This window comes from Bidens hawaiensis, unplaced genomic scaffold (assembly GCF_021521415.1).
Source record: "Bidens hawaiensis isolate Kalapana, Puna unplaced genomic scaffold, B.hawaiensis_p1.1 tig00032030_1, whole genome shotgun sequence".
Taxonomy (NCBI): Eukaryota; Viridiplantae; Streptophyta; class Magnoliopsida; order Asterales; family Asteraceae; genus Bidens; species Bidens hawaiensis.
In genome coordinates this window covers 92,498-119,299 of record NW_027495415.1, presented here as the reverse complement: position 1 = coordinate 119,299, position 26,802 = coordinate 92,498, and the positions used below count along the sequence as shown (strand labels likewise).

General features: G+C 38.4%; 3 protein-coding genes and 2 pseudogenes across 5 annotated transcripts; 3 read left to right on the top strand and 2 right to left on the bottom strand.

Annotated features, from left to right (window-relative positions):
- Positions 1-1,798: 1,798 nt before the first annotated feature.
- Positions 1,799-4,883, top strand: LOC143582840 (glucose-1-phosphate adenylyltransferase small subunit 2, chloroplastic-like). The gene is made up of 9 exons (XM_077065319.1): positions 1,799-2,074; positions 2,872-3,168; positions 3,254-3,523; positions 3,634-3,813; positions 3,962-4,065; positions 4,153-4,264; positions 4,378-4,476; positions 4,569-4,688; positions 4,767-4,883. The coding sequence occupies exons 1-9, from the start codon at positions 1,799-1,801 to the stop codon at positions 4,881-4,883; spliced, it is 1,575 nt and encodes a 524-aa protein (XP_076921434.1).
- Positions 4,884-5,111: 228 nt separating this feature from the next.
- On the bottom strand, positions 5,112-8,065 carry LOC143582837 (putative galacturonosyltransferase 4). Its single transcript, XM_077065317.1, has 9 exons — positions 7,958-8,065; positions 7,844-7,878; positions 7,735-7,776; positions 7,536-7,641; positions 7,329-7,456; positions 6,748-6,998; positions 6,308-6,665; positions 5,651-6,229; positions 5,112-5,564 (listed from the first exon to the last, which is right to left on the bottom strand). Exons 1-9 carry the CDS (start codon positions 8,055-8,057, stop codon positions 5,289-5,291), a joined length of 1,875 nt encoding a protein of 624 aa, XP_076921432.1. The 5' UTR covers positions 8,058-8,065; the 3' UTR covers positions 5,112-5,288.
- Positions 8,066-9,862: 1,797 nt separating this feature from the next.
- Positions 9,863-11,489, bottom strand: LOC143582836 (uncharacterized; annotated as a pseudogene). The gene is made up of 2 exons (XR_013144052.1): positions 10,632-11,489; positions 9,863-9,936 (listed from the first exon to the last, which is right to left on the bottom strand). The product of XR_013144052.1 is annotated as an uncharacterized LOC143582836 (transcript).
- Positions 11,490-13,900: 2,411 nt separating this feature from the next.
- Positions 13,901-15,763, top strand: LOC143582838 (putative galacturonosyltransferase 4). The gene is made up of 5 exons (XM_077065318.1): positions 13,901-13,975; positions 14,091-14,341; positions 14,424-14,781; positions 14,863-15,402; positions 15,488-15,763. The coding sequence occupies exons 1-5, from the start codon at positions 13,901-13,903 to the stop codon at positions 15,761-15,763; spliced, it is 1,500 nt and encodes a 499-aa protein (XP_076921433.1).
- A 4,162-nt stretch (positions 15,764-19,925) lies between these two features.
- On the top strand, positions 19,926-22,112 carry LOC143582839 (ATP-dependent 6-phosphofructokinase 2-like; annotated as a pseudogene). Its single transcript, XR_013144053.1, has 2 exons — positions 19,926-20,505; positions 21,224-22,112. The product of XR_013144053.1 is annotated as an ATP-dependent 6-phosphofructokinase 2-like (transcript).
- The last annotated feature ends 4,690 nt before the right edge of the window (positions 22,113-26,802 follow it).

Genomic DNA, 26,802 nt, shown 5'->3' with positions numbered 1-26,802 from the left:
AACAATTATTTAACAAAACTAGTAACAAAGTTCGGTTTACGGTCTTGAGCTATTTACGATTAAACCGAAGCATAGACTCTTAAAAACCCATAACCATGGAACTTGTAAACATGACCAACTAAAATAAGCAAGATTAATATGTATGAACAAGTTATATAGATGTATATATATCAAGGACACGAAGTCCTCCATGAAGTCTTGCCTTATGAGGTCCGAAACCTCACCGACCGGAATCGGAGAAGTAACTACCAAAGGTAAACAAGGGGTGTATATTATATATATGTTTCACAACCATAAACAAGTATTAATAAGGCTACATAAACTAATTAAGATGAAAGACTAAAAACCTTCAAGAACACTTAAGAAGATAACCTTAAATCTTTGATATTTGAGAGAGTTTCTTTTTTTTTTTGGAGTTGTAGCAAGGGAAAATGAAGAGGAAAGGTGGTGTATATATAGGGTAATGTTGGTGGTCAAATATGGGTGTGAGACACAAGAGTTTTCATGCAAAATGGATCAAGACAAAAACACAAAACAACAAAAAATTAAAAAAATAAATAAATAAATAAAAATAAAAATAAAGGTAGAATGTTTTCAAGACCCAACAAGTGTGAAACAATATTGTAACATAAATCCATCATTTTGATTATAACAAAGCTTCGGTTTACAAATCGGGTCGGTTTACATAATAAACAAATACAAAAACGAATACAAACAAGACCCGAAATTGACGAATGTCACAATACTTATTGACAATTTAGTGTGATTGAGCTATGATACAAATATTATCGCGTCCCGGTGTGTTCTGTCGTTAGGTTGGGGTAGGGATGAGCAAAAATCGGTATGGTACCGAGGTACCGGTACCGATTTGGTACCGTCGGTACCGAATCGGTACCAAGGTTTTGAATTTTCGGGACCAGAACGGTACCGGTATTTCCTGAATTTTACCTTAAATACCGGTACCGAACCGAGCATTTCGGTACCGGTACCAAAAATTTGTGATTTTCGGGATCCGGATTTTCGGTACCAGTACAGTACCGAGCTCATCCCTAGGTTGGGATGTGACAAACAGGTTGCTAACCGCTTACTACCCGGTCCATAAAAAACCAGTTTATACCTTATTATACCCGTCAATATATAGCCAATTATACATTTTGACCCATAAACCGGTTACAAAACTAGTTTTTAGATTATTTTTTTTTTTAATTTTTTAAGTTGGTTTTTTTTTTTTGGTTAACCGGTTCGGTTATAACCGAAATCAGGCATACCGATTAGGGCTTTTTGGTTGAAAACCGGGTGGTGCCTGACCCGATTAACCGGTCTAATCAGTTAATTAACCATTGGCCACTAACCGGTTAGCCGGTTTGTGCAAGCCTACTAGGTTGGGTTGAAAACTAGTTCGCTGGTCCAAAAGCAGTTTTCTTTACATGTCTAGTGCCACTCCCTTGTGACTTGTGTTGTGTGTGTGGACTATGGACTAAATCAGGCAAATGGGCCTGACATGCTTAAAAGCAAGCCCTCTTGTAAGCCCATGCAACCCTATCCCAAATGCATAGATGGTATTTAACATGTCAGTCAACATATGTTATTTAACTACAAACTTAGGGACCAACTTGCAACTAGCCAATAGTGAGACTTCAGTTATATTAGTTTGGCTGGTTGTGTGCATGAGGATGTTATTGTTGTTCATATTACAATTTACACACACTCCACATCCACACATCATCAGATTTCCTTCTCCATCTCCTCCCCATATTATTATTATTATCATACTCTAATTCCAATATTTGATATCATTATGGCCACCCCCATGATGATTCAGTCAGCCGGAGTGATGAGTGGCAATCTGTCCTCTTCTTCCACTGCTTCCCAGATCTTCCGCCGGAATATTCTTCTAAAGAACACCAACGCCTCCAGTGTTCACCGGAAAACACCCCATTTCATCATTGCTGATGGAGAAACAAGAAGAACAAGAAGAAGAAGAAGAAGAAGACAGACTCCTAACGTTGTCTGTCCCAAAGCTGTTTCTGATTCTAGCTATTCTCAGACATGTCTTGATCCTGATGCCAGCAAGGTACTATACTATGCATCTAGTCTCACCCCTCTCTATATGTATACTATATTCATACATATACATATTAGATATGAAAACTGGTGGTTGTATATTGTTACACTTTTAGCAAATTCCACACCGGGTTCTAGGGGTCTGCCAAATAAAAACCGACTGTTTGGTTCTATGTTTTTGTAAAATCCGAAATTTGGTTTTGGTTTTGCATGCAGTTAAAACCAAAAAACCGAACAGAATTTATGCCTTATGGATTATTATTTTTAGTTTAGAATATTAGATATAAGAATTTATTATAAAAAGTGTAACCCAAATATTTTAACCCCAATGTATAATAGTCAATTAGTTATTAATTAACAAAAAGTTTTGTCAGAGTTTTAGATCCAAGTTCATTATTTTGGGTCAAATTTTTTCATCCAAAAAATTTTAATCCAAAATGGTAAAGAGAAAGAAAAACGAAACTGAAATGATCACAAACCAAAAACCGAAACCGGTTTTCAGTTTCTTTTGGTTTGCTTGAGCCAAGAGGGCATAAACCGACCCATGCACAACTTAATATGGAATACCATGCCTCAAATATAAGCAACGCGTTTTGGATGCAATGGCTGTGAATGAGAGAACGGATAAATGACCTCCTGGGAAGTCTCCACTTGGGCAACCAAAAGCAATCAATTAGCTCTTTATAGACAACGGTGACAAATCACAATATTAGCTGGTCTGAGTTTTGATGTTACATATATATATATATATATATATATATATATATATATATGTGTGTGATCTTGATTGTTGGTGTGAATGTGTAGAGTGTTCTTGGAATCATTCTTGGTGGTGGAGCAGGGACCAGATTATATCCTCTAACAAAGAAAAGAGCTAAACCTGCTGTTCCTTTGGGAGCTAATTACAGATTAATAGACATACCTGTCAGCAACTGTTTAAACAGCAATGTAAACAAGATATATGTTCTGACCCAATTCAATTCCGCATCACTTAACCGCCATTTATCGCGTGCATACGCAAGCAACATGGGCGGCTACAAGAATGAAGGTTTTGTTGAAGTTCTTGCAGCCCAACAAAGTCCCGAGAATCCCGACTGGTTCCAGGTAATTATTATTATTATTAACAATGATCGAACCGAGTGAGTAAGTGAGTTGGTTTGATTTATGCGTGTTTGTGAATGATGACTAGGGTACAGCTGATGCTGTAAGGCAGTATCTATGGTTGCTTGAAGAACAAAATGTGCTGGAATTTTTAGTTCTTGCTGGTGATCATTTGTACCGGATGGATTATGAGAAGTTTATCCAAGCACATAGGGAAAGTGATGCTGATATAACTGTGGCTGCGTTACCCATGGATGAGAAACGGGCCACTGCATTTGGTTTGATGAAAATTGACGAGGAAGGCAGGATAATCGAGTTTTCAGAAAAGCCGAAGGGGGACAAATTACAAGCAATGAAGGTATGAAGATAGTCAAATTTTATTAGAATGGTGGGCCCGTGAGTTTTCTTTAACGGGTTCTTATATATTTTTTGAGTTATCAAAGTTAATATTTAAAATATCTGCTTTAGGTTGATACTACCATTCTCGGGTTGGATGATAAGCGAGCAAAAGAACTGCCGTTTATTGCGAGTATGGGCATATATGTTTTCAGTAAGAATGTAATGTTGGATTTGCTCAGAGAGAAGTTTCCAAAGGCGAATGATTTTGGAAGTGAAGTAATTCCAGGCGCAACATCTATCGGCTCGCGGGTAAGTTAAGATCGTGTATGGTTTATTAGAATTTAGGGGTGTGCATTTCTAACATGACGCGAACCTTTTAAGGAATTTGAACAGATCAGGTCAGTTTACGCAGATCATACGCCTAAATGTTAAGCCGATTGTTTCGTTCATTGTATAGGTGCAAGCTTACCTTTATGATGGTTATTGGGAAGACATCGGTACCATTGAGGCTTTCTATCATGCAAATTTGGGGATCACCAAGAAGCCAGTTCCAGATTTCAGGTCAACTTGTCACTTTTTGTGTCTTACCAAAAACTTGTTAACTTTGCAGCATAACAAATTATAAACGTGTCATTCATCGCTTTGCAGTTTCTATGATCGGTCTGCTCCAATATATACACAACCGCGATACTTACCACCTTCAAAGATGTTGAATGCTGATGTCACAAACAGTGTCATTGGTGAGGGTTGTGTAATCAAGGTACTTAATATATCTTGAGTCTTACACACTTACTAGAATGTTTTGAAGGTTTATGATTTACGGTCTAGGGTGTAGATTTGTTCTGATCCGGTTGAATTATTTTTGCACTGTAGAATTGTAAGATTCATCATTCGGTAATTGGTCTCCGGTCGTGCATATCCGAGGGTGCGATTATTGAGGACACTTTGCTTATGGGAGCTGACTACTATGAGGTAGCTAACTTTTTATAGAAATATATATTGCTGTTTAACTTTTTATACTTTTTTGATGTAAATGAATGATGAGTTTTGTTTATGTGGAGCAGACTGATGCAGACAGAAGATTATTGGCGGCAAAGGGCGGTGTAGCTATTGGTATTGGAAAGAATACACACATCAAGAGAGCGATTATCGACAAAAATGCTCGAATTGGAGACAATGTGAAGGTAAATAATCAGTTAACATAGCTAATAAACACCATCATTATAATGCAGAACTGATATTCTATATTGTTGAACTTTCAGATTGTAAACATCGATGATGTTGAAGAAACAGCGCGAGAGACTGACGGTTACTTCATTAAGAGCGGTATCGTGACAGTGATCAAAGATGCCTTGATTCCAAGTGGCAGGATAATCTGAGACTGTCATGTCGTTTATCAAAGATGCCTTGATTCCAAGTGGCAGGATAATCTGAGACTATCATGTCGTTTACTCGTCGTTAGGTCTGTTATATTCGTTCGTGATGCTTCTTTCTTACACGTTATTTATTAAGATCCGGGTTTGAACCCGATTGTACAAAGGATTAAGCTCTCATGGGCTTCAGTTTTTTTTATTGAGCGTTTTCAGCCATTGATAGTATATACAAAATGCACACATCAAACACCAACTTGCATACCATGAATCTACTGCTCCTTTACAACAAAATCAACATAATGTGTGGCTAGAATCTAGATTATCTTTTAAGAGGAGACTAACCATCAACACTATGAACAATCAAAGAATATATACCGACTTATTAACCAGAGTTACTTCTTCTCTGTCTACTCAAGGACTCATATTGCAATCCCGCATATACGCCTGATCATAATCCACATACTTGTTCCAGTACCCTCTAAACTTAGGTATCCCTATCTCCAGCCATGGCTTCAAATTTCCGTTGTAGTGAATCACTGCTGCTCTTTCAATATCCCTCTGGCCCACACTCGGGTTGTACCCAAGCCCAAGCACATGCCATGACTTATTTAACGGGTATACACGATTCCAGAATGTTATCAAACCCGGTGGCAATGTCCCCAGCTTCCAAAGTTGCCTATCATGATTCTGCATCCAGAAACATAACAAATGATCACGAAACCCTAGATTGAAGTATTTTAGAAATTGATTATAATCATAAATGCGGTACTTACCAAATTTTGCCACGAGTGATAAACTTCTGTAATGTTTTGTCTCTTCCATTCTTCCAAATCAAATACATTCATTCCATACGCCCAACCACACGCGCGCGGGTCAAAGTTTTTAGCAATCAATTGATTTGAAAAATTGAGGTAACGGTCAAACCGATGGAAGTTTTCCCCACACGTCTCAACCGCACCATTCACCTTACCTTTCAGATCAATAGACCAAAGACCACTTAAATCCTTCTGAACCACTATATCATCATCCAAGAACACCACTTTTCTCAGCTTTGGAAATACTTCCGGAAGGTAAAATCGAAGATGATTCATCATTGACAGATACTTCGGGTTACGGAACTTCAGATTTGAATCAGACTCGGCCCCTTTATGAGTTTTGAAATAATAATCAATCATGTTCTGAGAAGCTAACTGTTTAAGAACCGGGCTGTAACTTGCATTCAGCCATGTGAATTCATCAATGTTCTGAACTTGTATCGTAGCCTTCCCGGGCGGGTTTGCAAGAAACCACATCCTCATTGCAGCATAATTCAGCTTGTCGGTTACAATGTGGAACACGTGTTTTGAAGGATGCTGCCATGTTTACACGTTAACAATCACAACTTATAAAATACAATCATAAGTTTATAAAAAAAAACCATAATCACTCACCTTGGAGTTTGTAACAGTTGAATTGACAACCACAGCTGTAGCTAACACGTTATCAGAAAACAACGCATAGTGAAACAGATTTGGGTCATCAAGATTTTCTTGATTTGGGAAGTGTTGTGATGAAGAATTTAACGAATAATATTCGGTTGTAAGGCGTAAATGAAGACAATGGAGGCCCTTGGGGATAGTTTTGGCAGTTAAGTGAGTTAAAAACAAGGCTTGTTTTTGATGCACACGTGCTTGTTCTTCTGTTGAGTGAATAATCGCACGCAGTTTCTTTACAACCGCTGTGCAATCATCCTGTAATTGTTTTCCTTTTGCCAGCGTTTGATCCATCGCCTTCAACTTGTCATAGGCACTGAATTTATAGCAACATAACTAAAGCATAAATAAAATATAACAGTTTATTTGTGGCGGAAATTAATAAAAATAAGGCATACTTTTTTGGTAAATCTGCATCCTTGTTTGCATCACCAAGCGCTCTTTGGACTTCTTTCATATGTAACCGAAGTTCCCTATTAAATTGAGTATTTGTTCTTGTTGCTGAAAGGGAAAGGTAAACTCTTGCCCTAATTAACTGATCCTTGAGATACCGAACACGATTATCTACTAAAACTTGTTCATTCGGTTTATCACTTTTCGTTTTCACGGGCTCCTTTTTAACAGCTTTATGAGCCTCGGGTTTAATTTCCTAAAAAAACAGACATTAACACAAGTTAACTCCACATGCGAAGAAAATCGTGAATTATTATAAATTATTATAATCTACATTAATGGAAACCAAATCTTGGTATTAAGATGCTGACATAAAGGTACTTTCAAATCAACCACAAATAGTTTTACTAAACATAATTATAATTTGATAACGAACATGCGAGCATGATCATAACAGTGTCAAACAGATCCAAGTCAATAAATTTTTATTAAATATATACAGCTAATGCAACAATTGACAGGTCACAAGAAGAGTCATGAATATGACAGCACAACAATATTTAAAAGAAAAAACTAAAAAACTTACAGGCTTAGTGGACAGCTCATCCACCTTCAACTTCTTCACATTCTCCTTGTTTTCAACTGATTCCACTCTGTTATCATCTTGAGTAACTTGCTTGATAGGGTTGTCTTCAACTTCAAGTCCCTTAGATTCTGATCAAATTTTACAGTCAAAATCGCCATATAAATTAGGGTTAATAATGATAATAATAATAAGGTTAAGAAAATGAACCTCCATTAAGCTGTCTGGTAATCCTGGAGCTTTCATTATCAGCAAGTTGAATCAAATTTTCCACATGAATATCACCTAATGGTTCTTTTAGGGTTACAGATGACTCCTAAAAATAATAATAATAATAATAATAATAATGAAAAAAAATAAAATAAATAATTGAATATATTCAATTAATAAATCAACATCTAGTAGTGACCTGAGGAAGCAAATTTAGGGGTCTAACATCTCGATTAACCGACTGCAGCCAAAAAAAACCCAAATTAAACAAATAAATGAAATCAATTGAAATAAAATAGAATGATTACAAGTGTGGAAGGGTCCTGGATGAATTCATAAGAAGCTGCAACAAGAATTAAATAAATTAGGTCAAATTCAGCAGATATAAAAGTAAGGTAAGATCTGGAAGTGGAAGTAATTACAGAAGGTAGTGAGCTTGTCAGTGTAGAGAACAATGGGGGCGACAACTGTGAGGAAGAGTAGCACCAGAACGGGCTTTCGCAGCCATAGCTTTATCTTCATTTTCTCAATAATAACAACGAAATTGAATTGAGTTTGATGGTAAATGCTATTCTATTATTATTATTATTAGATCGGCATGCTCGTGAGTTTGAATTTGAAGTAGAAAATAAAAGAGCAGGTGGAGGAGATTGAAAGATTTGGGGGAGAGAGAAGATGACGACGACGACACGAAGCACAAATTGTCGGCGATTGCCTTTGTTTCTTTGTATGACGGCTGGGTAAATACTCAATATTAACGCAATGAAAGAATAATGACTACGCGTTTAATTCAAGTAAGGTACATATAATTGAAGCTAGGCTAGGCTAGCCATGTCTTGTCTTCAAACGAAAGTTGTAGTTTATATTTATTTGTATTATTATTATAAAAGCATCTATCAAGAGTTAGTGGCTTCTCGAAAAGTAAAATAATTTAATGTATGTAATACGTATGTTGTGACTATTCACAATATATAAATAAATAATAGTGAACTTTTTATGGCATGATATATTATAAAACAATCAATAGGAAACAATCACAAGTGTAAACGAAAAGCTTCATCAAATTGGCGTATAGGGTGCAGGAGTGATGAGTCTTCGAGGGCTCAAAGAAGTTTTAGCGGATATTACCTCTTTCTTTTACTTTTTCTTTTTTAAAATTTATTTCTCTTGGTCTTTTCCTTCTAAAACAAAATATCAAGGTATTGTTTGAGATATGCATGAATGGTAAACGAAATGAAATGGACTATTGTTAAAAGCAGGAAAAAGAAAAGGTGTTAGGTTGATCAATTAAAAAATCACTTATTAAACAAGGAACCATATTTTCTTTAAAAACATCAAACTTATTAATCTACACACCCCTCTTTTCTCTCATTCAATTCCTTTTTTCACCCCCACCATCACCGTCATCCATGTGGTCGCCGCCACCACCATCGTCATTACCATTTTTTACTTTGCTTAATTTTTCTAATTTTGAGGCAGGAAATAGCCTTAACTCATGTAGTTGTGTCGAATGGTGTTTGGTAGTGAACTAGTGGTGTTACTCTATATTAAGAAAATGGAAAAACTAACCATTTACATGCTTAAGATTCTAATTAAGAAAATCATAAAGAAAGGTAAAAAACTTAATTGGTTGTGATTGGTTTTCATGTTTTTCTAACAAGCTAGTAGTTTTTATTTGATACCTCTATCATAACATCTCCAATGGTAAGTTTTTGTGTGATTTGAATCCTAGGTGGAAGAGAGAGAGAGAGAGAGAGAGAGAGAGAGAGAGAGTGAAAAGAGTTTGGAATTTCAATGGTTTTTAAATGAGATGTGAGAGGGTGAAGAATAGAGAATGTAAGTGGGTGATTAGGATGTTTGTATTTTAAACTTTCAAACCACCATTAGAGTTTGGAGATGCTATCATACATATAGTGACGAGTCACTTAGAGATCTCCAAGAGGTTTACACAACTTCTGGTCAAGAACATAATAAAATGACGCCGTCTTAGCCTAACTTCTGGTCAAGACTCCAGAAGAATAAAAAAAAGGTCTCAATTCATGGCATGATTTTATGCTACCCGCTTTATAAAATAAATAATTATTACGGAGTCCTTTTCATCATTTCTCAATATTAATCCTAAGTTTTTCAAAACACTAGTAACACAAGGGAACACTAATTTAAAAAAGTTAAACATGATAGTTTACAGTTAAGGTGTGTACAAGCCATAAAAAGGATTACATAAATATAAACTAAAGATAATGCAGCTAATTTACATAACAATAAACTAAAGATACTTCAGCTAATTTACATAACTATAAACTAACGATAATGCGGCAATATTGCGTACAATAAACAATAAAGTCTCATTCGATCCATCCCCGAGCTCATTACTCCTCTTTATCGCTTGTTAATGATTTACCTGAAAGTTTACACCACGACACATTAAACAAAATATGTGAAAGCATAGGCCGTGCCGACTCAGAATTTTGCAAAACATTTTCACAATTTACACGCAATACAATTTATAATGTATTATGCATATAGATTTGTTACTTAATCCAACAAACCATTAAAATTTGCATCTGCATAACAAACTGAAACTTGAGCCATAGAAACACATTTAATCTTAAAACAGGCAATTTGAGTGTATGCTAACTTAAAAAAAATAAATAAATAAACTCAAATGTATGCACATTAACAACTATTGGTATTCACCGGGTCATCTTTATATACCAAAAAGTAAATTTAAGCTTAAATTTGATCAATTCAACTCTACCTCATCTGTTTGGTTAAAAATAATCAAAACTGAGTTTAAACATGAATTGTTTTCAGCATATTATCATCATTATATGAATTATAAATCCTCATCACAGCATGCCAGAAAATGGGGATGTTACACGGGTTACACATGCTTGGTTTTGGTACATTATCTAGTACAGAATCATAAACAAAGAAAATGCGAATTATAATCCATCTGTAAATGTCACACTTTCTTGAAATCATAATTGGAAAGTTCAAGGCATGTTCGACTAATAATGCCACCAATATAACATTTAAAACATAAGCAAAAGTATGCTTCCTATATATAACACAACATAATAATCAAAAACTAACCTTGTTGCAGTTTAGATCCTTCATAAGAAAACAGCCTCACTGCATTTTTGTAGCTTACCTCAGCAACTTCTTCTTTAGACAAATCAAGCAAAGATGCAACATAAGACAGCACAAAGTGAATATTAGCCGGATGATTAATCATCTTTTTCGGGTCACCATTATTTTTATCCTCTTCCACCAAAAAAATCGATTCTGGCCCGTTCACTTTTGGGTACTGCATCTGGAGCATCCGTCTCCAATAATATCCTATTGAAAGGCATCGCTTTCAGCATCTTCTTCACCTTCGTTTCCTCCATTCCCATAAGATGCCCCGAGAACGAAAAATACGCTCCAAGTTTAACAAACTCAGGAACCATCTCTGCAGACCCTATATACGAGTGCAAGATTACACCCTCAGGAAACGGGCCAACAGATTTCATAATATCAATAAGTTCACCAAACGCGCATACACAGTGAACCGAAGCGGGCCGTTTAAGTTCTCTAGCGAGTTGAAGCTGCACACTAAATATTTGATCTTGATCTGCAAATTTGGTTTTCTTTCCATATGAGGCTTTGTCTAACCCAATCTCGCCTATTGCAGCTGAAGAGTTTGCGTCAAAGATTTCGCATAAGGTTGTTAGCCAGTTGGTGGTTCGGTCTGTGATGAACCACGGGTGGAGCCCAAACGATGGGATTATGCACGGGTAGGTGTCACTCATCTGCTTCACTATATGCCAGTCAGTTTCAGAGATACCATTGACTGCAAAATGATGTATGTTGTGTTCTAGAGCGGTTTCGATGAGCTTCGGGACTTTGTTGAAGATTCTCGGGTCTTGTAGGTGACAGTGAGCATCAAAGAGTTTAATCATGGCTCACTTTCTTGATGGTTGAGTGAGTATTTCCTGTCATATAAGCGTTTTGTTATAGCAACTAGTGTACAAAACGTATTGCGTTAACGCACATTTGGTAGGTATTGGTTACATTCGTAACGTTACCAGGATTTAATCCAAAACATTAATCTGTAAACGCTTAAAACAGTTTAGAACTAGTATAGCTTATGCTAAAAAGATTAACATCTTAAAAAAACAAACTAGTATAGCATGTTTCATTTAAGTTTAGGTTTAGAACTTTTAAGCTGCTTTTTCTACACTAAACTGAAAGCAAGCAGAATCAATCCAATCCGAAAAGGTTATAATCCTGTTTCTCAATTCCAAAATTATATCTTCCCCAAATTGAAAACAAAAAATGATGAATTAGAATTCAGGTCGAAACAAGCTCCAACTCGATTTCTAACATGATCCATCGGTTAAAGTATATATATACAAAAACACAATTGTGATACCTGTAAATCAAAAGTCAAAACGATCAGATGAATAGCTTACCGACACGCATAATCGAATAGAAAAATGAACGCCAATAGGATGTCTTAATCGTTCATATTATCTATCATACAAGGTTTTAAAGGATGTCTTAACCTTAGCTTAGGTAATTTGGTTTAAAAATCATATATAAATACAACTACAAACTCAAAAAATACCATATTAAAGAAAATAAATACAACTTATGATGGTTAAAACGACACGAAGTCAATTCGTATTAGTTAACTTTGTTACGGTATTGACGCCAAACCCAAAAGTTGAATTAGTAAATGCTCATAATACTAGCATAGTTTGTGATACATGTAAATAACATATTTAAAATAACGTTTATTTGACAGGTAAAACCCAAGCGTTACAACAACGAGTTGACGCTAATCCAGTAGGTCACGTTTGTTATTATACCGAAAATAGAACAAAAAATTTTACATATCAAATATTGGATAGTGTGACGCATGTTGATATCGCCACGTGACCCAACAAAGGCTTTGAGAAACCAAACATCAATATTTATCTTATATACAACAATATGTACGATTTTAATGGACAAATTGGGTTGTTAAGCTATTTGACCATATGCTTTTAGGCATATTTTGACAGCCGGAATGGACAATATATTTGGTTGCCTTTCTAGTTTACTGGTCTGAATAGTTTGATCGGTTGAAATGGATTTAAAAACCAAATGACGCCCTACACTATATAAAACTAAAATTGCAAACAAAATGTGAAAATACTTTATGTTTTGGTCTTAACATACATTTTTAATAAAATATTAAGACTTAAATAAATTAATAAAATATTAACATACATGCTAAATGGTTAGCTTGACTTACGATTATGTCTGGCAATTTTGACCTACTAGCTTAAAAACGGGTTAATATGGATCATTTCTCAAAAAAAATAGGTTGATATGTGTGGCTATTTCTCATCGAACGAGTTAGAGTGTGTTGATTGAGACAATTTTTTATAATAAAAGGGGTTAGAATGAGTTGGTTTTACTTTTTCAAACTGGTTAGAATGGGTTAATATAGGATGCACAATGTGTCACCGGCATGCCTGTAACTCGACATCGTTAGATGCACAACCTAGTTTCCGTACGCATATAGCGCAACATCGAACACGTAACGGCATCGGTACACGCTTAACGCATCATCAGATGTGTAACCGTTGACGGTACACACGTAGCTAGGCACCTGTTGGTACGCGCGTAACGTGGCATCGAACGCGGAAGCGGTGTCGGTACTTGCATAACACGATATCAGACGTTTGTCAAGTATCGGCACGCACATAGACCAACTTGGTGTCAAGACACACGTGACCCAACCCAACCCAACCCAGTCTTGGTACGCGTGTAACGTGGCATCGGCGAACCAAACCAAAAGAACCCTTTTATAGATCAAGCCGTTCTAACCCGTAACCTGAATCGCTCGGCCTGACCCGACCCGTTTGTGTGTCCTACTTACGAGGCACTAAACCGTTACAAGTTACTTTAAAAACCATGAGGCCAAACAGCTAGCAGATTTCCTGTCCCACTGACAACAAATTCATTCTTCCCCCATTGGAATACTTTGATTCATTCCATTTAATGGTCTAAACCCAGATTTAGAATAACTGGTATTCGGATTTCAATCATATAATTTGGAAGATGATGAGGATAATATTCAAGATCAGAATGCCAACCATTCTGTTACTGTTTCTCACCATTGCCCCATTTCTTCTTTTCACTTGCATAATCACCACCCCATCTTGTAACTCACCTCTTTGTCATCATCTGAAATTCATGATGTCACCATCAAAATCTTATCATTCTCATCTTCTTCTGCATGCACTCACAGATGATAAAGGTTTCTTTCATTACTCGGCTTTTCTTTTCTTTAATTTATTCATCATATCTTTTACGTGACGATTTCAATTATGATTTCAGAATCAAAGAGAGTTGACACCATAGCTATGTTTCAACATGATGATCCCATTAACCTGGCATCAGCTGTAAGTTGTTTTTACATCAGAATAACAGAACCGACGCAACCGAAATGTGAAATTGTTTTCTGTTGATACTATCAAATATGACATGTCTAAATTGTTTTAATGTATGATCTTTTAGGATACCAAACAAGAGGTTCATACAGTTGGTCAACGCAAACTTGCAAAAGCCAAAAGTGAGAAACCGGACGAACACTTTCTGACAGATAATCGTGTTCAGTATCTCAAGGATCAGCTGATTAGGGGACGACTTTACCTCTCCCTTTCGGGAACAAGATCCAACTCTCTTTTCATCAAAGAACTTGGAGCACGCATGAATAAAATCCAAAAGGCACTCGGTGATGCAACTAAGGATGATGATTTACCCAAAAAGTAAGGCTTAACTTTAACTTCTACAATAAATAACGCGTTATATTTTGGTATTTACTATTAAGTTATGTTTATATAAATTCAGTGCCTATGACAAGATGAAGGCGATGGATCAAACACTGGCAAAAGGAAAGCAAATACAGGATGATTGCACTGCGGTTGTAAGGAAACTCCGGGCTCTTATTCACACAACTGAAGAACAACTACGCGTCCACCAAAAACAAGCCTTGTTTTTAACACAGTTAACTGCCAAAACCGTTTCGAAGGGCCTGCATTGTCTTCCTTTATGCCTCTCAACCGAATATTATTCGTTAAATTTCTCTGCACAACAATTTCCAAATCAAGAAAATATTGATGACCCGAACCTGTTCCATTATGCATTGTTTTCTGATAACGTGTTAGCTACAGCAGTTGTCGTCAATTCAACTGTTACAAATGCCAATGTGAGTGATTATGTTTTTTTTTTTTCAAAATTTATGATAGTAATGTTAGAAGTTGTGATTGTTAATGTGTAAGCGTGGCAGGATCCATCAAAACATGTGTTCCACATTGTAACCGACAAGCTGAATTATGCTGCAATGAGGATGTGGTTCCTTGTAAACCCGCCCGGGGTGGCTACAATACAAGTTCAAAACATTGATGAATTCACATGGCTGAATGCAAGTTACAGCCCGGTTCTTAAACAGTTGGCATCTCAGGACACGATTGATTCACATATGAAGTTTCAGAACCCGAAGTATCTGTCAGTGCTGAATCGTCTTCGGTTTTACCTTCCGGAAGTATTTCCGAAGCTGAGAAAAGTGGTGTTCTTGGATGATGATATAGTTGTTCAGAAGGATTTAAGTGGTCTTTGGTCTATTGATCTGAAAGGTAAGGTGAATGGTGCGGTTGAGATGTGTGAAAATTTCCATCGATTTGACCGATACCTCAACTTTTCAAATCCGGTCATAGCTAAAAACTTTGACCCGCATGCGTGTGGATGGGCTTATGGAATGAATGTATTTGATTTGGAAGAATGGAAGAAACAAAACGTTACAGAAGTTTACCACTCATGGCAGAATTTGGTAACTTCCTCATTAATGATAATCAATCAATATCTATTATACCTAAAATGTTAACGGTCTTGTGATCGTTTGTTATATGTTGCAGAAACAGGACAGACAGCTTTGGAAGCTGGGGACGTTGCCAGCTGGTTTGATAACATTCTGGAAACGGGTGTACCCGTTAGATAAGTCATGGCATGTGCTTGGGCTCGGGTACAACCCAAGTGTGAGACAGAAGGAGATTGAAAATGCAGCAGTGGTTCACTACAGTGGGAACTTGAAACCGTGGCTGGAGATAGGTATACCCAGGTTTAGAGGGTACTGGAATAAATATGTGGACTATGATCAGGCGTATTTGCGGGATTGCAATATGAGTCCTTGAGTTGACAGAGAAGAAGATGTAAACCGGGCCAATAAGTGTGATATATTCTTTTATTGTTCACAGTGTTGATGGTTGGTTGTTTATGCATCAGCTTTTCTAAAAGACAAGCAAGCCATTTGCCAACACTATAGAAGATCAAGTTACACAACCATTTGCCAACACTAAAAGGAATTTTGTTACATCAGTCTATTAAAATTGATTTGAGATATAGATATCAGGATGGGAAAAATGATGTGTATTATTGATTTCTAATACAATATATGTCCATTATGGGTTTGTTATCAATCATCATGTTATTCAACTTGACAAGTGCTCTCACAACATTCATGGGTTTCATGAACAAAGGTTGGCGACCCATGAATCTTGATCAATATTGGGCTTGTGCTAATGCAAAACACACTATTCTTGAATGGTTTTTATTGAATGTGCCCCGGCCCTTGTCATATCATCTCTTAATTTGAATGCATTCAACATACATAAGAAGGTACGACGATTAGCCACATTAATTAAAATGATTGGAGAATTGGAAGTTAGAGCTGTTAAAATAAAATTTTTAGAAATGAAGAGTACGTTCAAAATAAAAAATTGATTAATGGCTTTAATTTGATTTTCTAAATTTTAACATATGTTTGAACTTTTCAAAACACTATTAAAAAGGTTGAGGCCAATGATCTTTTGCTTAGTTTGGCTCAGACGGCAAATGCTAGCTTTCTAGTTGGGTTGATTATGAGGCAAGGGGATGTATCAGGTTTGAACCATGTATGTGACAAATTATATGAGAATCTCTTGGGGTCTAGGCTTGATTCCAACAAAGAGGGTACACAATTGTTCTAGGTTCCAAACTCGAATAAGTTGGATTGTATACCGATGATAAGCATGTCTCGACCACCAATTGCACTAGAAATGTTAAAAAAACTAGAGTTTTACCCGGCGCGTTGCGCCGGGCAGGTAAAATCTAGTCGTTGTTAGTTCTAAGCGTTGACAGGCGTTGTTAGTTCTAAGCGTTGAGGCGGTAACTCGACAAGAATTCGGTCAGTTTTGCTTACGTACGTTGTTGTCCCGGAGCTAAAACAAAAAATAAAGGGTGGCGTCAGTTGGTAAAACTTGAGCGTTGGCAAAACCCGACTGTTGTCGATCCCGGGTATTGAGCCGGTGAGTCTACGCAAATTCGGCTGGTTTCCGTCACGTTCGTTATGGTACCGGAACTTGAAAAAAACAAAATCGGAATTCGGTCGGTTTCGTTACATTTGTTACGGTACCTAAACTAAAACAACACGGTGAGTCTACGCGAATTCGGGCAGTTTTGACACGTTTATTAAGGTACTGGAACTAAAACAAAACAATAAAATTATAAAATAAAAACAAAATTGGCATTCGGTTTGTTTCCTTTACGTTCGTTATAGGTTAAAACTAAAAAGGAAAACAAAAAAAATTCTTACATCAATAAGGTGCCGTCAAGTGACCCAATAACGTATTTACAACACCAAAAACTCTTTTTTATATTAACATTTTTAAACAAAAGACACAAATAAAATAACTAAACCAACACAAAAAAACAAAAAAAAATAAATATTTGTTCGAAGGAAGGAGTTAGTTCTCCATAAAAAATAAAAAAGAAAAAAAACACCCAAGAAGTTTAGCATCATATGAGCCAACAAAAAACAATATTTGTTCTATAAGAAAGGAGGTAGTTCTCCACACAAATAAGAAAAAAAAAACAAGAAATTTAGCAACATGTGAGCTTTGAACTTCCATACTTCTAAATTCTAAAGATTTTGCAAGATAACTAACACACCAAGGCATCTGAAATGATTATGCATCAAAATGAATTACATAAATACAAAACAAAGCAAATAAAATAATCAAAAAAATCTTTTATGGCACCAAACCTCTTAATTATACTATACTAGGGTGTTACCTGGCATATTGCGCTGACAGACCCGTAAAACCCGGACAGTAGTAAAACCCAAGCGTTGAGGCCGTAAGTAAATGCGAATTAAGTCAGTTTTGATTATGTGCGTTATTGTACCTGAACTAAAACCAAAATAAATCAAATATATAAATCTCCCCTATAAATATAAATTGAGATGAACCAATGGGGTGGCGTCGGTCGATAAAACTTGACCATTGGTAAAATCTGTCCGTTACCGATATCGGGTGTTGAGGTGGTGAGTCTACGCAAATTCGGTCAGTGGCCGTCATGTTCGTTACGGTAACGGAACAAAAATAAATCGGCATTCGGTCGGTTGAGGTTATAAAAGGTTTCTCCCACTGTTGCTAGTTCTTCCGTTGTTGGGTAGTTCCTCTTTGACATATAAAAAGGCTAACATATGAAAAAATTTAAAATATGTACGACAACCAAAGCATTGGTAAAACCTGAGCGTTAAAATCCATGACTTGGTAAAACCCAAGGGTTAAAAACCAAGAATTACGACACCAAATCTGGCCAATTTCAGTTACTTTCGTTACGCTACTGTATATACAACGTTGGTAAAGTCTGAACGTTAAAACTAAAATTAATCATCAAATTAATATATAAAAAATAAAATATTTAAAATAACGTTTATTCGGTCGGTAAAACCCAAGCATTGTCAGTCGGTTTCAATTAAATTTTTTACGGTACCGAAACTAAAACAAAAAAGGCAGGTAAAACCCTAGTGTTGCCGTTCCTAGATATTACGATAACGAGTCAACATATATAACCGTTTAGTTATCAAATTAAAAAAACAAAAAAAAAATGCTTAGTCCAATTGTACGGTGCCACATGGACCAATCATGGTCATGCAACACCAAACTTTTCATTTATTATGGCTTTAATTTGATTTTCTAAATTTTAACATATGTTTGAACTTTTCAAAACACTATTAAAAAGGTTGAGTTCAATGATCTTTGGCTTAGTTTGGCTCAGACGGCAAATGCTAGCTTTCTAGCTGGGTTAATTATGAGGCAAAGAGATGTATCAGGTTTGAACCATGCATGTGACAAATTATATGAGAATCTCTTGGGGTCTAGGCTTGATTCCAACAAAGAGGGTACACAATTGTTCTAGATTCCAAACTCGAATAAGTTGTATTGTATACCGATGATAAGCATGTCTCGACCACCAATTGCACTAGAAATGTTGAAAAAATTAATCGGTTACATTTAGTGTTCACTCATAACTTATACCACTATACTAATTTTTTAAGGGAAAATTCCCCATATAGTCTAGTTTGACCAACGCTTTCCATAAATAGCCTAAGTTTTCAAAAAATCCCTAAAATGGCCTAGCAATTCCGTTAGATCCGACGGAAACGAGAACTGATCCGACGGATTAATCTAGCCTATTAGATGTCGACACGTATTCAAAATTTTCATCAGATCCGATGTTTTTTATGTTATCTGACAGATTAATATAACCTATCAGTTGTTGACACGTATTCAAATTTTTCAGTGGATCCGACGTTTTTTTAGTTATCTGACGGATTCGTGTTCTAGACGACGTAATAATAAAGAGCCGGATCCGACAGTTCAGTTAATGCTTCCATCGGATTTGACTGTTTAATTTGTCCGTCGAAACATAGATTTTCAATTCAGGGGTTTTTGATTTTGAGTTCTAGAATGAAATCGAACACTATGGTTGTGTACTCCTCGAAAAACTAAGAGATTTCCACTATGGATTTACTTGATTTTGTGAAGAAATAAAAATGACGGATATGAAGGTTGGTTATGAAGGTTTAAGGTTGAGAGGTAGAAAGAATTCCGTCGAATCTATTAAAAATCTCGTCAAATCCGATGGTTCTTTAACGAATTCCGTCGGATCCATTAATACATTGACACATAATGCAATTTTAAAGGTCAACAAATTCCGTCAGACGGTCTTGAAATTCTGTCAAATCTAACGGAATTATTAGGCCATTTTAAGAATTTTTGAAAATCTAGTTATTTGAAAAATGTTGGTAAAACTATACTATTTGAGGAATTCTCTCTATATTTTTAACATACTATGAAACTAAATGTGAAAAAACATTTTGATTTAAGAACACAACTGGCCACGCGTCACACTGAGGACTCGCCACATATGTATCCACGTGTATGACATCATATAAAACCACGAGAAAACTTTGGACACATCTCACCTTCCGGCCACCACTCTCTTTCTCTTGCTTCATTCCATCACCGTCAACCACCATGACCACCCCACCACAACCCCACAACAACAACGACCACCACCTTCAAAACCTCAACCTCAACCTCAACCTCAACCTCGTACCCCTCCCTCACTTAACCGACCACCTTAACCTCAAACCACACACCACTACACTAGAACACAACCACTTCTACCGCCCCTCCAACGAGTTCTACCTCTCCCAGTCCGACATCATCATCCGCCGAACCATCTACGACCTCTCCGGAAGCCTCTCATACCCACACGTAGCCTACCACCGAGCTGGACCCGAAAACAAATACTTTTCGACCCCGAAAACGTTCGGGCCGCTATCGTTACGTGCGGGGGGTTGTGTCCCGGTCTTAACACGGTTATCCGGGAGCTGGTGGTGGGGCTGTGGGAGCAGTATGGGGTCCGGGAGATATTCGGGATTAAGGCGGGGTACCGCGGGTTTTATTCGATGGAGCCAGTGCGGCTTGATGTGAAAATGGTTGATAATTGGCATAAGAGAGGTGGCACTGTGCTTGAGACTTCTAGAGGTGGTTTTGATCTTCACAAGATTGTTGATGCTATTCAACATCGTGGTTATAATCAGGTTTTTTTTTTTTTTTTTTTTTGAATGATTATTGGTTTATGTTGTTTTGTTTAAATGCATGTGTTTGAATGGTTTGATTCTTTATAATCTTTGCTTCATTTGGTCTATAGTTGTAGATAGCTTGTTACCGACCCGAGCCGAGCCACCCGTTTTGTCACTTATACTAGAATTTGGTATTGGCTACAGATAATGCTTGTTAATTTGATATATTGACTAAAATATATATAACCATATACTCTGCTAACATGAGTTATCAATGCAGCAATTTGGATCCCTTTTATGTATAACATGATGATACATGCTATTTAATTATGATTAGCATAGTTTTATGCATAATAGTTATTGTTATATAAATATATAATTGATATATAAAAAATTTATATAAACGAAAGGCATGTTTGGGCTTGCAAGGTGGCTCAAGCTCATTTGCTAAATGAGCGTCAATAAAAGCTTAAGCTCGTTTAAGTTCGGCTGTAATCAAGTTTTAGAGGGCGTGTCGAGTACCTCACGAGCTCGTTTGTTAAATGAGCCTCGATAAAAGCTAAAGCTTGTTTAAGTCGGCTTGAAACAAATTTTAGCGAGAGCATGTCGAGTAGCTCACGAGCTCATTAAGGCTCAAGCTTGCCCTAACTTTATTTCTTTTCCGTTACTTCCTGCAATGGTATAGAGAACTTTTAATTATGCTCAAGTTTTTCAACTAAATCTTTAAGATACACAGGTGTACATAATCGGGGGAGACGGAACTCTACGTGGAGCAGTGAAAATATTTAACGAAGTCCAGCGTCGAAAGTTATACGTTGGTGTTGCTGCAATCCCCAAAACAGTAGACAACGACGTGGGAATCATCGACATGTCATTCGGGTTTCAAACAGCCGTGGAGAAGGCCCAGCAAGCAATCAGTGCGGCTCATGTGGAGGCCGAGAGTGCACCCAATGGCATAGGCCTGGTCAAACTTATGGGCCGAAGCACTGGCCACATCGCTCTTCACGCAACCCTAAGCAGCCGAGACGTCGACTGCTGTTTAATACCTGAAAATTCATTTTACCTACACGGTAAAGGCGGGCTCTTTGAGGTTCTTGATGACCGTTTGAAACAACACGGCCATGCTGTTATTGTGGTAGCCGAAGGGGCCGGTCAAGACATTATTCCAAGAACCGATGAGCAGAAACAAGAGAGAGATGAATCCGGGAATCCCGTGTTTTTAGATGTAGGGGTGTGGCTGAAAGCTGAGCTGAAGAAGTGGTGGAGTGTGAACCATGAGGGTGAGTTGTTTACGGTTAAGTATATTGATCCTACATATATGATCCGTGCAGTTACGGCCAATGCGACTGATAATCTTTATTGTACGCTTCTGGCGCACTCGGCTGTTCATGGTGTCATGGCTGGATACACCGGGTTTGTAGCGGGCCCGGTTAACGGAAACTATGCGTATATTCCGATGGGCGAGATTGCTGAGACCAAGAATCAAGTGGACATCAAAGATCATAAGTGGGCATGGGTTAGATCCGTCACTTCACAACCTGATTTCCAGAGGGATTGAATTGATAAAACAAGTTTCTTGGTGCTAACTGAATCATACCTATTATGATCCTTTGTTTTGAGTAACAGTTTTTAACTGTTTTTTTTCCCTTTATTTAGTGATTGCTGTTGGTTTACTTTTCTTAAAAGCACGAAACGTACCGGGTATAGCTCGGATCGTCTTCTACGGGATGATGTAACCAAATCTCGCTCTCCTCCGCTCAGATCTGCAATGGTTTTTGGGGGTGTGGAGGTGACTGCTAAGAAATCTCGAGGATCTCTTGTTTACAGACACAAAAATGGTTATGGTGGTGGCTCTTATTGAGAACCCCCTTTAATAAGGAGGTGGAGACCTCCTTATATAGGGAGCCTCATGGCCACCATCATGGTACCCTAATGGGCCTAGCCCAGTTAGGGTTACCTCCACAAAACCCCCTCAGCCCAATAATATTGTATTAGTCCATATAATAAAATAAGCCAAACATAATAAATTAAGGTCGTAAGCCGGGTTTAGTACCATACCCCTACAAGCCCCCCAAGTCCAGTGTTGCTCCTAGGCGTGCAAGCGTTTAGGTGGAGCGCTGGACTTCATAAGGTGTGTTAGGATATGAGGCGGTTTTTTCCCCTTTCTTCGGCCTTGTCTTTATTGTCTTTGAGTTTTGAGAGGTTTTCTCCATGATGGTGACATGTTGTGATCCTTATGATAATAATGGTGCACTGGCATGAAAAAGATATAGCACGCATCATAACAATAGTGGCGGGGGGCCTGATAAAAGATAGAGTGCGCATCTCGATAATAATGTAATGCAACTTGCGCGCGAGGCAGCTTACGAGCTATAAAAATAATGAAGCTTGCGCGCGAGGCGACTTACGAGCTATAAAATAATAAAGCATGCGCGAGTTGCGGCTTATGAGCTATAATATGATGATAATGACTGGCCCACAAGGGCCTCTTCTACGCAGGATGACTATCCCGGCTTGTCTTCAAAATAATAACGGAGGCACAAACGGCCAGATAATAATAATAATGTCATAGGTGCTTGTGCGACTCGTAGCCGAACCTGCAAAAACATATCAACTAAAAGTGGATGTATTACAAGGTTCCCATCCTCGGGAAAATTATGAGGTGTGCCCAACCTACGTTGGCGCGTGGCCGTTTGGGATATTATTAGGCTCCCGACCTTTATGTTTGGCGCGTGGCCATGTGGGATATTATTAGGCTCCCGACCTTTATGTTTGGCGCGTGGCAATGTTGGATATTATTAGGCTCCCGACCTTTATGTTTGGCGCGTGGCCGTTTGAGATATTATTAGGCTCCCGACCTTTATGTTTGGCGCGTGGCCATGTGGGATATTATTAGGCTCCCGACCTAAGATTCGGATGTCTTCCATCGCGATAATGTAGTGGTGGTATACCACGATAGTCCCCCAGTTCATTGCTGCTAAATAATGTTAAGAGCATTGAACTTGTAATAATAAACTTGTTAATAAAGTTTTAATCACATGAGCGGATGAGGGGCTGTTATGAAAAATTGGAAATAATTCCTTCCTCTTTTAAATCTTTTTGCCTCTGCACGTTCCTGCCACCATTTTGAACATTTGGGATGGTTGCATGGAGTTCGTAATTGCCGGAGTTAGCGTTGAACTTCAAGAAGGTCGCATGCGTTTCGTGACGGCGGAGTTTTACCCACCGGATCAAGTTGGTGGAATGTGATACGCGACTGTGCGCAAGCATCATGGCGGTACGCATGTAGAGTGGCGGAAGGGTTGATCTGCGACTGCGGTGGCAGAATGTTGATCCGCGGTGGCGCGTATGCAACGTGGCTTGTATTCCACCCTGCTATAGTGGCGCTGTTGCGTTACAGTGGCGCTGTTGGTATGCTAGTGTGTATGTGATCCGCGGTGGCGGGTGTTAATCCGCCGTGCCTGTTTTTGTCCGCCTACGCGCATGAGAAAGCGGTTGACACGCCGTGAACGGATTACAAATAACAAGCATGGTGGTCTCGTGATGGCGGCCTTCATGTCTTCCCACTTGAACAGTGATGCGGATGCAAGAAACCAAATTTTTGGAGGCGCCCATCCATAATGACGCGGTGTTGTTCCGCGACGGCGCCCACGCATGTGGCGCAGTGTTCTTTTGTGACGTGATTGCGTAGTGGTGATCCGCAAGTATGATGGCGGTGTGTTGTTTAGCGAAGCGCATGCACGGTGGCGAGGTGTTGGATCGCGGTGGTGCGGTGCTCGGCGCCAGCGCGCATGCGTGATGGCCCGCTGCTGCTTCATAGCGGTGGAACTCATGCATGGTGGCATGCACCATGGCAGCCAGATGGTTATCCGCGGTGGCGTGTTCGCGTGGTGGCGCAATGACATTACGCGGTGGCGAGGTTCACTTGTCGTGGCGCGCATGAATGTTGGCATTGTATTGAACCACAGCGAGCGCATGCGCGGTGGCGGAGCGTTGTGCCACGGTGATCATCACAACTTACGGCTTGCTTGCCGGAGCAGGAGGCGGCGTGGACTCTAATTGCCCGCCATGTTTTTTTTTTCCGGTGATAGGTTTTTCAATGAAATTCTTGGATGATGATAAGAAAATTGGAAACTGGACCCACCTGTGACATTAATATTAATTGTGACATCTGCCCCGATCCGACCCGACCCAGGTACCCGTTTCTCCGATCCGATCTCTTCCTTTTATGATTTAATATTTATTTATACTTATACTTTATTTTTAATAATAATGTTTTCCTTCCCGCCTCTTTCTCTCTCTTTCTTTCCGCCGTCCCGTCCCTCTCCTTCTCTCTTTCCGCCTTCTTTTCCCTCTTGTCGCCGTCCCGCCCTTACGCCTTGTTTCCCTCTTTTTCTTCTAACTCTTTGCTTGTCCTTTGTTCCTTCCCGCCTAAGGTTGTCTGCGCAGCTCCACCCGCCAGACCCCTTACAAGGAATCCTGCGTGAAGACCACCTGTTTCAGCGATACGCGAGACGAACTCTTCTCGCAGCGCGCTAAGAATCGTAGTTCATCCCTCGACGCGCGAAGAATTATAGTTCTTCCCGCGGCGCGCTAGGAATTTTAGTTCCTCCCGCGGCGCGCTAAGAAATGTGATTCTTCCCGCGGCGCGCTTAGAAATGTAGTTCTTTCCGCGACGCGTTAAGGTTGGTTCTGTCTGCCTTCGCGCTCGCGCTCTCTTGACCTTCTGTGTCTGCCTTCGCTCTCGCGCGTGCGCTCGAGCCTTCTCGCGCTAAACCCTTTGAGTTTTCTTCTGTTTAATCTAGCCGTTGCTTTTGTGTTGTCTTATCTTTTGTGCTGTTGACCTAATCTGCTTTATGTCTGAAAAGCCACTTTTGGCGCAGCATGCGCACCAACCCCATTGGTTGGCAGAAAAAGTGACTGACATTATCTTTTGAGATCTGCTTTTTCCATGCTTGACCAGTACCTTTTTCTGAACCGCCCATGCCTTTTTACTGTTAACCTGTCAGCTTTTTCTCTTTTTCCCTGCTGCCATATCTTTTGATATCTTTTGCTTTTGGAATCTTTTGCTTTTTGAGATCTTTTCCCCTTTTCTAGGGATTGTGTCTCCTAGGGTTTCCCTATAAATAATAGTATTATTTTTCCTAACACTACACACACAAAACACTTAATCTCTCCTGTTCTCCTTGCTCTCTCTGCCGCCTCCCTCTCTGCCTCCGTCTTCCTCCCTGTTCTGTCCTGCTTTTCCGGTAATATATATATTATATATAATAATTTACTTATTAATTATGCTAACTTATATCAAGACTTAAAACAAATCATTAAAACAATAATCTTATTTATAGGTTAACTTGTGCTTGTTTAAAGTTGGTTCTTGCTTTATCTTACACCGCATCGTTTATCATGTGAGTAATCTCGTACCTAATCCCTTTTTGCTTTTAATGTTTTGGGATGTTCATGTGTTCGTACAAACTTAGAGTCTTAAACTTGTTTATGAACTTTAGTCGCGCAGTATCCCATGTGTTGAGGACGTTTACTTGGCTGTTTATTTGTATGTGTGTATCATTAACCGCTTTGTTCGGCCTATTCCGCAGTTTTCATGGATCCATTAGATGAACACGGGAGACCTATCGTTTACGGTTTTCTTTGTTTACACTTGCACAGATGTTTTCTCGTTTTTGTGCTCAATTGGGAGCACGGATTGAACTATGAACTATGAGCTATGATCTATTTAGGCTTGATCACAATCTGATTGCACCCTTGTTAAACACCAGACATACACGTGTTGCGCGCAGATTTATTGTTATCTATTATTATCTATTAAACTTGATTTCTCACCAACACGCAAGTGTTTGACGTTTATTTTAACACATGTTCAGGTCTGCAGTAGCTGTTTTGGAGCTTGTGGACACGTAGGAAGTTTTCTTTATTTTGGACCTAGATTAAAATGTGTCAAGACAAGTTTTTGCTGTTCGAATATTATGATTTATAATATATTGATTTATGATGATTTATGTTATCTGTGTTTACTCTGCGCGTGCGCGAATGAATGTATTTATTAAATATTGACACCCAATAGTGTCACGAGTAATGAAACAATATGTGGCGCCCCGATGTATAATCCGCCTTTGGTCGGGGTGTTACAGATTGGTATCAGAGCTCGTTGACTTTAGGATAGGTGGTTAGACGTAACGGCCTAGAATACCTAAGAGTCCCTTCTCGCGCATGAGAGAAATCTCATGATTGCGCGCTTATTGTTAATTACTCGTTATTTATGAATATGCTCGCGCCTACGCAGTATATGATTTTATGTTT

Bases quoted from the DNA above. Each gene is read 5' to 3' on its own strand.
- LOC143582840 (XM_077065319.1), top strand. From the start codon at position 1,799: ATGGCCACCCCCATGATGATTCAGTCAGCCGGAGTGATGAGTGGCAAT. The intron at 2,075-2,871 runs GTACTATACTAT...GTGAATGTGTAG, and splicing joins TTGATCCTGATGCCAGCAAG to AGTGTTCTTGGAATCATTCT. The intron at 4,066-4,152 runs GTCAACTTGTCA...ATCGCTTTGCAG, and splicing joins AAGCCAGTTCCAGATTTCAG to TTTCTATGATCGGTCTGCTC.
- LOC143582838 (XM_077065318.1), top strand. From the start codon at position 13,901: ATGATTTCAGAATCAAAGAGAGTTGACACCATAGCTATGTTTCAACAT. The intron at 14,342-14,423 runs GTAAGGCTTAAC...ATATAAATTCAG, and splicing joins GATGATGATTTACCCAAAAA to TGCCTATGACAAGATGAAGG. The intron at 15,403-15,487 runs GTAACTTCCTCA...TATATGTTGCAG, and splicing joins ACCACTCATGGCAGAATTTG to AAACAGGACAGACAGCTTTG.
- LOC143582837 (XM_077065317.1), bottom strand. From the start codon at position 8,057: ATGAAGATAAAGCTATGGCTGCGAAAGCCCGTTCTGGTGCTACTCTTC. The intron at 7,777-7,843 runs GTAATCATTCTA...TTTTGGCTGCAG, and splicing joins TCCAGGACCCTTCCACACTT to TCGGTTAATCGAGATGTTAG. The intron at 6,230-6,307 runs GTGAGTGATTAT...TAAACATGGCAG, and splicing joins CAACTGTTACAAACTCCAAG to CATCCTTCAAAACACGTGTT.